The sequence below is a fragment of the Homarus americanus genome, unplaced genomic scaffold (genome assembly GCF_018991925.1).
Source record: "Homarus americanus isolate GMGI-L3 unplaced genomic scaffold, GMGI_Hamer_2.0 scaffold50281, whole genome shotgun sequence".
Classification (NCBI taxonomy): domain Eukaryota; kingdom Metazoa; phylum Arthropoda; class Malacostraca; order Decapoda; family Nephropidae; genus Homarus; species Homarus americanus.
The window spans coordinates 3,793,584-3,806,702 of record NW_024742338.1 but is presented as its reverse complement, the minus strand read 5'-3'; the positions used below and the strand labels follow the sequence as shown (position 1 = coordinate 3,806,702).

General features: G+C 35.6%; 1 protein-coding gene across 6 annotated transcripts in view; it reads right to left on the bottom strand.

The window, feature by feature from the left end:
• The window catches only part of LOC121876732 (dedicator of cytokinesis protein 1-like), a 64,945-nt gene that overhangs the window by 7,366 nt on the left and 44,460 nt on the right, over positions 1-13,119 (bottom strand). For 3 of the 6 annotated variants that reach the window (XM_042382090.1, XM_042382093.1, XM_042382092.1), the window contains 3 exons: positions 4,360-4,512; positions 2,875-3,001; positions 483-612 (listed from right to left, as the gene is read on the bottom strand). In XM_042382090.1, coding sequence (XP_042238024.1) covers positions 483-612; positions 2,875-3,001; positions 4,360-4,512 — 410 coding nt within the window. The other 3 variants (XM_042382091.1, XR_006090806.1, XM_042382094.1) reach the window with 3 other exon arrangements.

Sequence of the window (13,119 nt, the reverse complement as noted above, 5' to 3'; positions counted from 1 at the left end):
ATATTAAACATAACTTCTACTTATAACTCATAGCTTGGAATAAGTAAATGATTCTGCACTGATGGATGCCAGAACCTTGGACTTTGCTATCTGTTTATGGAAATCCAAATTATCCAGTCATAAATTAGTTAGTGTAAGACTGTAACAAGCAATGACTATCAAAGCCCAAATTTACTACTGGGCCTAATATACTGTACACACTCTTTGTACAAGTAATTAGAACTTCCACTAATACCTGAACCACACATACTTTTCGTAAGTACTGTACAGGGTATTAGAATCCCCATATAATAATTACCGGTAACACATATATTCCGTACACAAATATGTAAATGGCCACTTAATATCTCCTTCATCCCAAATGTACTTCCATTAGAACCTAAATATTTACACCTATACAGTAAATACATGTTTGCTTATAAGCATTGAGAATTTGATGACTAAATGAATTAACCCGATGCATTTCTTGCTAAAACACTTACTGAGGCTCTCTCGGGAACCTATTGATGGTGAGGGAGTCACTGAGTGTGACGAACTAATGGTGAGGGAGCGTGGCCGTGTTAGATATCTATCTCTCTCTGCATCTATTCTCTTTGGGCGTTCAGGTGTCAGCTAAAAGAAAAGAAAAAGAAAAAAAGGTGGGATGTTAATCAGCTTCCAATTATCCATTACTTAGGCAGAAACAAATCAATGAATTTATAGTATCTGAATGAAAACATAAGGCCACAAATGAAAAAGTGTCCTTATTCAAAATTTTACCTGGCAGAAATCTATATTATTATTATTGTAAAAATATTCATATACTGTAAATAGGAAAATGCTGTAATGGTTATTTGTATTTATTAACTGCATCTTTACCTATATTATGAATGCAACAGAAATGAGAATGTTGTTATACAGTAAAATCAAGATACATATTTTCTTCAAGAACAAGGGGACAGTAAGGTATTTCTCCACATTACTATAAAAGGTCGGGAAACTCTGCATAGGGCGATTCTGTTAATCAGCTTATAGAAAGATAAGAGTTGAGAGTAATAATATTATCTATTAAAACACAGTAATAAACAATAGCAAAGTGAACTAAGCTCTAGAAATAGAAACATATACATTAATAAACACATGTCTGGGTTTTCCGAGTTAGTATTTTGAACATTTTCAGCGACAATGAGTTTATTAGAGGCAAAGGTTTTAGAGAAACAGCAGACTACAAAAACGACAAGAATTCATTTGTTATTTTAGTACAGTACATGCAATTCAATTAAGTTCTTTAAAATCGTCCTATCACAACATAATTGACGAAGATATTTACTGTATACGGTGTTTGAAAAAATATTGAAAGGACCTGCCTACCTCATGTGAGATATACTACATCAGCAAAGAGTAATGGTCTCCTTACACACTGAGTACACCCCATCACATCTTCACTCATCTTGTTTAACCTGGTAATCTCACAGAGCAGTTTGACTTCAGAATATACAGTACCTGTACTTACACAGTGTGTCTATTGGCCAGACAAAACAAAATTCCCTGGCTTTTCCAGGTTTTTCAGGTACTGTACATTAATTCTGTATTTATTATGACAATAAAAAAATTAGAGGTTTTTAATAATACATATAGTATACTGTATACAGTACTATTTGGAAATTTAAAGATGATGTAAATGATATTAATCAAGAAATTGAAGACCCTTTCGCGACCCACCCCAAGCCTAGTGATGAACATTGGCAAAGACCTTGCCACCCCTGTCCATATTTAACTCCTCGGTACTGTACATTAATTCTGTATTTATTATGACAATAAAAAAATTAGAGGTTTTTAATAATACATATAGTATACTGTATACAGTACTATTTGGAAATTTAAAGATGATGTAAATGATATTAATCAAGAAATTGAAGACCCTTTCGCGACCCACCCCAAGCGTAGTGATGAACATTGGCAAAGACCTTGCCACCCCGGTCCATATTTAACTCCTCGGATTTGTGTGATTCACTTGGGTCGACCTGGATGCCCCCCCCCCCCACAAAAAAGAAAAACAGAAATCCAGAAAAAACAAAATCACACTCCTGATCCACCTATGTGACTCGTGATTAATATGTGGAATAATCTACTTAAATAAAGTCACTTAATTATAAGGACTATTCATCTCTGACAATACTCACTGCAGAGTTAGTAGGTATAACCTGTAATACTTAGTTTTTGATCACTAACATGAAATATGACAGGTACACAAACAATTTTGTTATTGGAGCAGACTATTATTGGAATTTGTTCCTAAAAGTTTAATTATTTACCTATTATAAAGTACGTACATCATTAATTTACGGTAAGATTATTGTCAAAACAATATTTTGAAGTAGAATTGAATTCACATACAATTCCAGGTTTATTTGTAAATTTCCCTGGCTTTTCCAACCCCAAATAAAATCCCCTGCCTTTTCCAAGTTTTTTATACCAGTAGACACCCTGTTACACACTCAACTCACACACTAATATTTGAGGAACTATACAGCACACCTCTCCATTCTACCCTATGCCCAAAATTCTCTCACGTCTTCTCATTCAATTTTATTTAATTCACCACATTCATATGTCAGTTACCACAGCCATCAAAACACCTGCCCGACTCCCTCTTTCACAACTTTTTTCAAATCTACATCTCTTGCTAACCACCCAAATTCTTTTCTGTATTACCTGTACTTCAACTGTTTACATTCTGACCATACAAAATAGTAATTACTTCTTATTCCTATTGTGTTACAAAACAAAGGGCCATAGTTACAATCTGCAGGCAGCACCAAGCTTGGGCAGCAAATGTTGACAGTGTTAGATGCTTCAAGCAGTCATGAAAAACAAAATCATTTGGACACCTACTGGAACTGTTACCTGCTCAGTCAATTCAATGATTGGCTGAGGTGGCACCGCATGGGGCTCTGACCGATCAAACCACTGAGTTGATGATTCACGCTGGGAAGAGAAGCTCTCGCGACGCAGCAACCGGCTGATGAATGAATTGATGTAATACGACTTTAAAAAACATGAAAATAATTATTAATATAATACCAGTAAAGTTTTACACATTACTGTACTTTTAATGGGAAAAGTAAAATACACACTTTACACTGGATGTAAAATTTCATACATGGATAAGTATGAGAAAAAAATATCAACAGATTAATCTTGAAACTCCCATTTCATAACCCAAGACAAGACAAGAGGACCCAAGCCTACAAGATGATAACCTAGGCTTACCCTCAACACCAACAGCTAGTATTGTACTAAACAAACAATTAGTACAGTAATACCCTAATGTTGAACCATTGATTTATTATTTTTTATTTTGCCGCTCACAGAGGCTACTTTATTGTGCACCCCACACTCCAAGTCCTTAAAAAGGGGGTCTTAGAAGTGACAGTTATCAAAGAAAGGTGCGGGGTTAATGAGTCTTAGCACTAAATAATCTTGCACCACCTATTTTCCTTGTCAGTCATTGGTTACACAGAAACATCCCAATTAACAAAAGTTTGGGTTACAACACTTCCATGTTAGGAACAAGCCTCCAGGAGCTTTACTGACTACTGTATATAAGAACACTCCCTTGGCTTTACCAACAATACTTACTCTTATTATAATAGAAACATACATCAATGAAACAGGACAGAAAATAAATATTTCTATGAATATCACTTCAGTAATACCCAGCTTAAAGCACCACTTCACTACAGCACTCTTCATACTGGAGAGAATTTTTTATCTTTACGTATATATAGCTACAGTACTTCTACAAATAGACATTTGATACTGAGATGAAACAGTTCAACATCACTTCATGAAATGCCCAACTCAGGTATGTATAATAAAAGCCTCCATTTTGTCTCTTCCTGAACAGAGAGAAAGAGCCAAACAGAGCATTACCGAGGAGAGAAAAACTAAACTATCAGTACATAACTCTTGGAAAAGTTTGGACCAATGATAATGCTCTGGCAGGCAGAATCCAGTTCTCAATCCCCAGACCTGAGACTCTTTCACCCCTCAGTGGCTACTGTCCCTTCCAAGTCTCCTTTTTAACCCTCAAAAGGAGACCATCATCAGTGGATGCTTCATGTTCCTTTGCTGCCAGTTAAGGGTGTACTGTATATTTGTTTGATTAGCACCAGACATGTCTGTTGAGGATTAGCCCGGGAAGTCAACCCAACCAAAAAAGTCTATAAAAAGCTTCATTAAAATGTTTTTGACTGAAAGTAATGATTCAGTTTCTCTGTCCGTGAAGACAGCAAAGAAACAAATTTATAATACTAATCAACACCGTTTCTGTAACCAGGTTCAGTATGTAATAATAAAAATAAGAAAAACATCTACCTGAAACTCTTCTTCTCCTTGGATGACTTTGTAGATGTTCCATTCCCAATAGTTGAAGAGATCTTATGTTGCCGAGGCAGGGTGCCAGGGTAACCTTTTCCTGAGGTGCTTAATCTTGAGAGGGATGACTGGGAGTTTGATAATGACATACCCCTGAAATGGTCAAGATTGATACCAAACTAGACAATGTATTATATTACCTATATCTCTGATGTCTTGTAACATCTTTAATACTTTGTTCCCTTTAAGACTCAAGTAGTCGTCAAATTTATAACATTTCTTAAACACACTACCAACTCATCATCTCAATATTACTAGAGTATAAAAAAAACTTAATAATTAATAATCTACGGGAAAACTTGATGTTCACGGCAAGATCATACTACTCCTTGTTCTGAACCACGGACACTACAACTATATCAAAATACTGTATATGCTATAGTTAAATCTGGTAGTATAACTACTTATCCATCTACAGTTATTACACTAAAAAGTAAATTGGTCGATGAAGTATAAATAACATTAATAAATTACTTGTGAGGAGTAGACTATATTAATAAAATCTTAATGTATAGTAATGAGGTTTGTTCTGGGTAGATCAATTCTTAGTGCCCCTCAACACCCGAACTCTCCCCTGTAAGTAACTAGAGGATTACTAGGCACAACCGTCTCTTTCTTAAATGAGACAAGTTACCGGGGAGGGAGAGAGTTCCATAAGACTTTAATGGTACTAAAATCTCAAACACGAACTTACCTGTGTACTCCCCCATGACAAAATGTGCATACAGTGAACCCTCTATTTAACGGACTACATGGAGAGGAAAATCCATTATATCGAGGGCCGTTATATGTGAAACCTCCATCTAACGAACTATATAGAGATAAGAGTCCATTATACAGAAGTTTCACTGTATTGTGTTTAGTCACTATTTTTATGTTGTTTATTTTTTCACACAGATACCCGGTACACAAATTTATAAAATCTTGATCAATTACGATATTAATTTATTTTATATTCCGAACAGTATATTATAAATAGTTCTTTAATCATATTTAAATACATGTAAAAACATTAATGCTTTTGGGAATTTTTAGTTGAATGTTATTTTTTTTTATCAATGAGATCAAAATTCAACCATTCTGATGTCGCATGCCCTTATAAACACAAACAAATACATGCATACACTCGTAAAAAAAAGTATTATACTCCCCAGGTTGTATCAGCGGGGGCAAATGAAACAAAACAATCGCAACTCACTTTCTTACCTAACCTTTTTCCATAATTACTTTTAAACAGTTTATTTATTTCCCTAGTATTTAAATTTCTGCATTATTAGTACAGTATTCCTCATGTATTTGTCTTCACTCTTCTGCCTACTCTCTCTAGTATCACCGAGTTTGTTTATATACTACCAGTACTGTAGGGACAAAGTCAACACCTTTAACAACTGGTAGATCTTCAATTGTTTTTTCCATCCCTGCAAGCCTTGTCCCATACAGTACAGGGTGGCCAGAATCAAGAGAAAAACATAGCTCCCCTATTCACTCTGTAGCTGCTTTACCACAACAAAACACCACAGGTTGTCAAATACTGTACTGTACTGACCATCTATGAATAACGACAGCCTGAGCTCTCACTCTCATTTGATAAAATCTATGGCATTACCTAAACTCTTGGTTAAAATAATCCCCCTAATTGTCATCCAAGTATTACTAAAACCAAGAAACTTAAATCAAGATTAAAGTCGCCTGAATTTTGGTCTTAACTGAATTAAGTTGGATCAGTTTAATAGCTGTAAGTTAAAACCAATAAAAAGTTGGTCCATTCAAGCATGCAGCTCACAAATACTTCTTAAAGGACTGAAAGACACTTATTAAGTAGTAAATAGTGTCACATGTAACCAAGAAATGTAGCACAATTTTCTCATCATATGATCATGTGTAAGAATGAATACATCTACTGCACAGGGAAAAACAGGGAAGCTTTTATCATGTCTCAGAATATTATCTGATGTACAGGAGGCATTGTTTAAGAATTATCCAGAAAAAAAACATAATTGTGGTGAACGGCTCAAACTTGTCTCTGCACACCAACAATAAGAGACGGCATACATAAAAGAAACCATAGTACTGTAACTGATAATCCTTTACTCGTACCTCAACTGATATATGACAGTCATTTTGTGTTTATTGAAGAATGACTCATGCAAAAACTTCTTCTTGTACATGCACTGACTCATAACCAACCCTTGAGTATGTTCTATGTCCAGAGACTGTATTCCCAATTAATACTGAGGTCCCCCTGACACACACACACACAAACTTGTTATATAATAAATGTAGGAACCTCCATCAGCAGAGAATTACTATAACATGCCTTAACAAGTCATGCACTCATGTAAAGACTATGGCTTTACCTGTCATGTGAGGGGATGTCACTCCTGTGGTGTTAGCCAGGGGGGGAGGGGAGGGAGGTGGCCTGAAGGAGGAGGCAGGAGAAGGATTGGGGGGGCAAGAAGGAATAGAGCAAATGAAAATAACCAGAATGCAAATGAAGAGGAAACAATAAAATAATAATAATATTTAGAAGTAGATAATAAATATTTGAAACAAAGACAGAATTTTTCAAAAGTTCTAAGATACAGATGAAGAAAGTCCAGTTAAGATGAAGTTCATTGAAATGCTGTGATAAACACCAGCCACCGTGAGAACTATCAATCGAAGAGCTCGTACTAGTCGTCATATTTCCCTTTCGAATAAAATTTCTAATGCTGGAATCTCTCATCAGCATTATTAACCAAGTCCATTTTGATATAGTAAAAAAAAAAAAAAAATCTGAGACGTCTAGTTTCTATCATGTGGAAAACTTAAGGATGTAGACCTGGCACATAAAAGTTAATAAATAAGTCATCAGCGGTCCTTTTGTTTCTTGTGAGGACTCGTGACTCTATTCCTCGTTAGGTCTCATGAGTAAAATTCTGAAAGTCCAGGATAAAAATGGTTTACACAGCCTGTACTTGGAAATACACTTTAAAATGTTATTATTATTATTATACAGTACCTCATTTGATGGTAGTATCATGAACAGGCCCACAGAGACCTCCTCCTCTCCTCTGTTATTATGTACTGTACAAGGCAATGCTGAAGACCTGAGTTTTCACTGATGGTTTTTATTACTTTATAGCAGAAAATGCATGGAGGAAATTCTGTACAATTAACTCATCTAATATGAGTTCCTCTACAAAATCTGTGTCTAGGTCCTCATTTTATTTATTTTTTAATCTCTCAAGACTATCTCTGTTATGATGCAGTGTGGCTGGTCTGGTTCTGATTCCTGTTTCTTATCACTCAGCAGCTAGTTTTGGCCAAAAATTTGATTTCTCTGAAAATCTCAGTATAGGTACTCCTGAGCAAGCTGATTATGAATCTATGGTCAACAATTCGATTGCAGGGTAATTAGTGGCCTTTATTAATTCCCAAGTGACCCACTGCTATAAAGCAGCTAATCCATCAAACAGACCGCGCAGAACTTGGCCCATAAACTCACACAGGTTAAAATATTTAAATTGTTGACTATACAGTACTGCATATACTTATTTCTCTGTTACATTTACTTACTCTTTAGTGATGAAACAGTAACAAATTGTGTGTTAAGATTATTCTTTAAATAAATAATAATTTTACTCATCATAAACTGGCTGCATCTACCTGACCTGTGGGGCACAATAAATAGAATTTCTCAATCACCCCACAGGCCACACAAACACAAGGTCAAAGCTGCGGGTTGCCCATGCCTGGTGTACAGCATGAAACTGACTACTTCTCAGTAACATGGGGGTGATGTAGTTTTAAAAAGTAATAAACATAATCCACTATGCAATGATAAAAGGCTTAGCAAACCACTTAATGCATTTCTACAATTGTCTTACGGCTTCTCTCAAAATGTGTTATACTGTAGTTACTTCATCCTTTTAAAGCAAGAAGTAAAAAATATATAACCACCAGATAAAGTTATTCATACTAAGGGTGACTTCAGCTGTTGGTGTATTGAAGAAATATTCTGAAAAGTTCCCAGATTACTGAAATGAACAAACACTAAATGGTGTCTCCCCTGTGTCTGAGTTATTAAAAAACACAGACAAAATTTCTGAAGGACAAAAAATAAGAGAGAGTGACAGGAAGGGCAGAGAGAAGTGAGGCAATCCAAGGTAAGCGTGAGTACATGAAGGTGAGGGACTCGACCTTAAAAGTGAGAGAGGAGTAACAGAGGAACATGATAAAGAAAAAAGATAGAATACTGTACAAGAATGAGGGAATAAGATAGAAGGACATTGGAAGGGAGATGGAGAGTGGGAGAGTCTGACCACATGACCAGGAACGGAGGAGTAATGTGAAGTAATGGCACTTCTTCAGCGTCTCCATGAACTAACAGTATTTAGCGTAGAAAATCTAAGTTTGGCACGAACATTATGAGAAGATTATGAATTCTAAGATACAAGAGTGGCAGGAGAGAGTTATAATGTAGCACACGAATGGATGGAACTAAACAAGGTGGTGAGAGGCAGAGGTAGTGAAGCGTGACAAAAGACTGGCTGAGGTCATCTTAAGCTGTGTTAGAGAAGGCGATTTGGACAATCTTGTCATAGTGCTTTGCAGTCTGTTATTTATATATGTAAATCAATATAAGAAGGACAGTATCAAGCAAGACAGAGGCAATCATATATCACATCAAGTGTAGAATAAAAGTACAGATTATACAGTACAAGAAAAAAGTGGGAAGAAGACATGGAGGAAACAGTGTAACAAAGACAACACAAGTAATAAGACAGAGGATTATTGAAGGGAGCGGGTCAGGTGACAAAAGACAAGCAACATGGTTAGTATTAGCACTCGGCGTCTAGTAAAAAAAATAAAATAAAAAATCAGCAAGTTAATACAGGGGTGCAGCAGTTAGTGCAATACTAGGATTAAGTTTCCTTGGCACCTACTGCTATGACACAGCTATCCAAGATTTTAGTTTTAAGCCAACAATATACTGTAAAGCAAAGCAATATAAACCAAATGACAAGAACCCTACACATTGACAGCATTAATGTATCAGTTAGATTAAATCACTTACAACTAAGACAGCTTCAATGAATACAATGATAATATTTTTTGTTACTAATCACAAAAAGCTATTCACTGTTGTCCTAATGATTCAGGATTTATCTTAACAACAGAATGAATACCTTTATATTTTCACACCTGCAAATGGAAGCCACTGCTGTGTACTGCACTGTACATGCATACAGTACAGTATTATTAAAGCATATACAGTACATACTATACATAATAACTCTACAGTACATGAAAGCAACTGAAACTGCCATACATTAGTGAAAATGATGACAGTGAGGAAAATTGACTAAAGTTTGACCAAAAATGATATAGATAAAATAAAATATTCCTCAATAAAATGTGCTCCTATATAATGCGTGATTACAAATCGTCTTCCCAATTTAAACATTTATTATGAAAAACTAATACTACAGCCACAGTGAAAAGCAAGATATACTACTAAACTTATAAAGACATAAAAAGGTTACAATATTTTTGGATGAGCAATTTGCCTGTACATTGGATTGGTCGTGGGCAGCGGAGTCATTGGCCGAGGGCTCGTTCACCCGATCAAAGACCGCCAACATATTCCTCTGGGGTTGTGTTTTGTTTCACCAATGCCCTCCAGCGACTTTGAAAAATTTGAAGGCAATGATATGTGAGGCTGTTAAAAAGAGTTCAGTATGATGCAGTACAGAGTGTATGGAGGGAAACAGAATACCACTTTGATGTCAAGAAGATTCCTGGTTTGTATACAGTACTGGTAAAGTCAGATGTATTGGGTGTTTTCCTGATTAACCCATGTAAGTGTGGAAACTATGATGATGATGATGATGTCTGCAGAGCCACAAAAGGAACTCATATTGAACTTCCATAGTCTGAAAATAAAAATTATGGAGTTCGTCATTACTATTATTATATGGTATCTTGCTTCTCGCTGCAGCTTTTTTTTTAGTTCTTTATACCGGGTAATACAGTAAATGTTTAAAATCAGGAAGATCCCTTGTATGGACCCGGGCACAGCGATGAAATGAGCTACCGATACATACAGTAAAGACTCAGATATAAAATGAAACTCATGTGAATTACTCTCACCAGGATATAAACCCACTTGAAGTTAACTGACTACAATATAACTGAACCAACCACTCCTGTAGCTACATGAACTATTGTATACTTGTACTCTCAGATGAGAAATAAAACACCTTTAATGAATTATATCCAAAAATAATAGCATGAAATTTTCTAAAACACAGTGGATCTCTTTTACTTCAATGATGCTACCATGCCTTGAGAACCTCCTTAGGGAGCTAGTGAAAACTTCTGGGTGATATGAAACTGAAGTACTGTAAATTATTTTTTCTTCTTTTACTTCTATTATTCCCAGTACTGTACAATAAATGGCTTCTTACATATATAAGTGGATATACAGTACTTGTGTCTGAATATATATATACAGTATAGAATGAAAAGTCTTATGGTGCCTTAACTTTTCTTCTACAACTAAATCCATTCATTCTAATATTTCTTTGAAGTAAAATTCTCTATGTTCTTCCTCTTCCCTGTCCATACCACACTGCCTCAGAACACCCTCTTTTATTTAAGCCACTTATTACAAATTATCACACTTCCATCCAATTTCTACATTCTCACATATCAACTCTCAAAACTTCATGTATATACCTTTCAGCTGCTTTCATTAGCATTCAATGAGCTTCATCTGTCCTTTGCTTATATGTTTCCTCATGAAGTCAAACACTGTACAGTACACTATGGTATATTGATAAGTGTATAGTCTGCCTTACAGCTGCTCGGTATAGTCAAGTTTTACAGGTTTAAATGAGGCTCCATAACCCGTAAAATCCCACAACTGTTCCTAGTGGATGTGTAAAAAATGATGGTACTGTACATACAACCATTATGATCTTGAAACAATACCCTACCATTCATAATTTCCAGGTATTTTACTGCACCAAAATGAAGGATTGAAGAAACAAATCCCACTTTATGGTAGAGGGCATGAGATCAGTGGCCTAACAGATTCTACCACATTAAGCATCCCTGGTACAGCCTACCACATACAGGAGGCTAAGTCTTGAATAGCAGCGAGTTACACTACCGGTATCCTTATGAATCATTGTAAATAACTACTGTAGAGCCGCTCTTCACCAAGCTCAAATCAATATTTCAAACTTTTAGCCCGGTGGTTCCCTCAAAAGACAGTGAGGCACTTATTAATAAAGGTATAGCTTTACAGGAACTATAAAAAATTAATAAGTTCACATTAAAGTTATTCATAATTTGTAAATACTGTATGATTTAACAGCTAAAACTGTGTAAATTGAATGGTGTTAACCATTTCTGGTCTCTCAATCAGCAATATACAAAATATTTGGGTCTGAAATTAGGGACAGTATCTATGTGGTTAAGAACTGAAGACTTCTACAGTACTGTACTTTAATCTTAAATGTTTCAAAGATTTGCCAGAGAAAATAAAGCTATGTTCTCACCTAATAGCATGAGTTTCCTAAATTATTCTTCCTGATGCCTAGGAAAGAAGGATGACTAGTTTCAGTTGCAATCTCATGTGAAGCATCCTTAAGGAGCCTGAATAAGGCAAGTAACTTATAGGACAACTTCAGGGGCAAATTACTTTTCTAAGTAACACATTGATTTCAGAAAAGATATCACATTTCTTACATAGAAAAAATAATGAAACACACTACCACTTTCTCAAAAACATAAACCCCTTGCATGAAATAATTCAGATAATGAGATGATGTTTAGCTGGGCATTGTTTAAAGATAAGTCCAGTGGGAAATTATTCTTATATGCGACACTTATGAGTCACTTATTAAAAATTTTAAAGAAAGATACAATATTAAATGCCATTTACAATGTATGGGAGTCAATCACATCTTTCATGGGACGCATCTTGTACACAACATTTATCCTCACACAAAGATCCATTAAACTATGGCAGAGTGCTGTCTAATTAGTCTGGTGGTAACAGATAAGATGTGATGGGATGGTCAAAAAATGGGGTTTCTCATTTAAGCTGCCCAGGCTTTCAAGACAAGTGTGAACTTAGTACCGGTACACTTGAGGTCTCGCCGGCTTTTGAAGTAACCAATGGGGAAGAAGTCTCAAGCAAATGATTATACAGTCCCCTCCCTGGTGTGATGGGCAACGAGCTGCTCTGTAGTAATTTACACTCATCCATAAGGGTAGTGAAACCTGCTGCTAAACACATCAGAGCCCCTGGACATGAGAGGCTCTGTCATGGAAGATCTAATAGGTAAAGTCCCACACATTAAGTTTCTTTTTCTGCTAATTTTATGAATCTTTAAAACTTTGTTTGTCTCACCAAAGGCACAGCAATTTATTCATGTGTATACAGTACAAATCATGAACCATGCCACTTTTCTCCACATGTCATGCAACCTTCATGCTAAGCTAGAAATAACAAGTACCCAGATAAACCACACAGAGTAATTAGGTTAAACTTTACACAAACAAACCATTATTTTATTAACTTAATAAAATAAAGTAATGATCAACATATGATGAGGAACTATGTGATGCATTGCCTGTGTCAGGGAACATGTGGCAGGAACTGTTCATGTCTTAATTATGTACTCATTTAATGAATTTATGAAA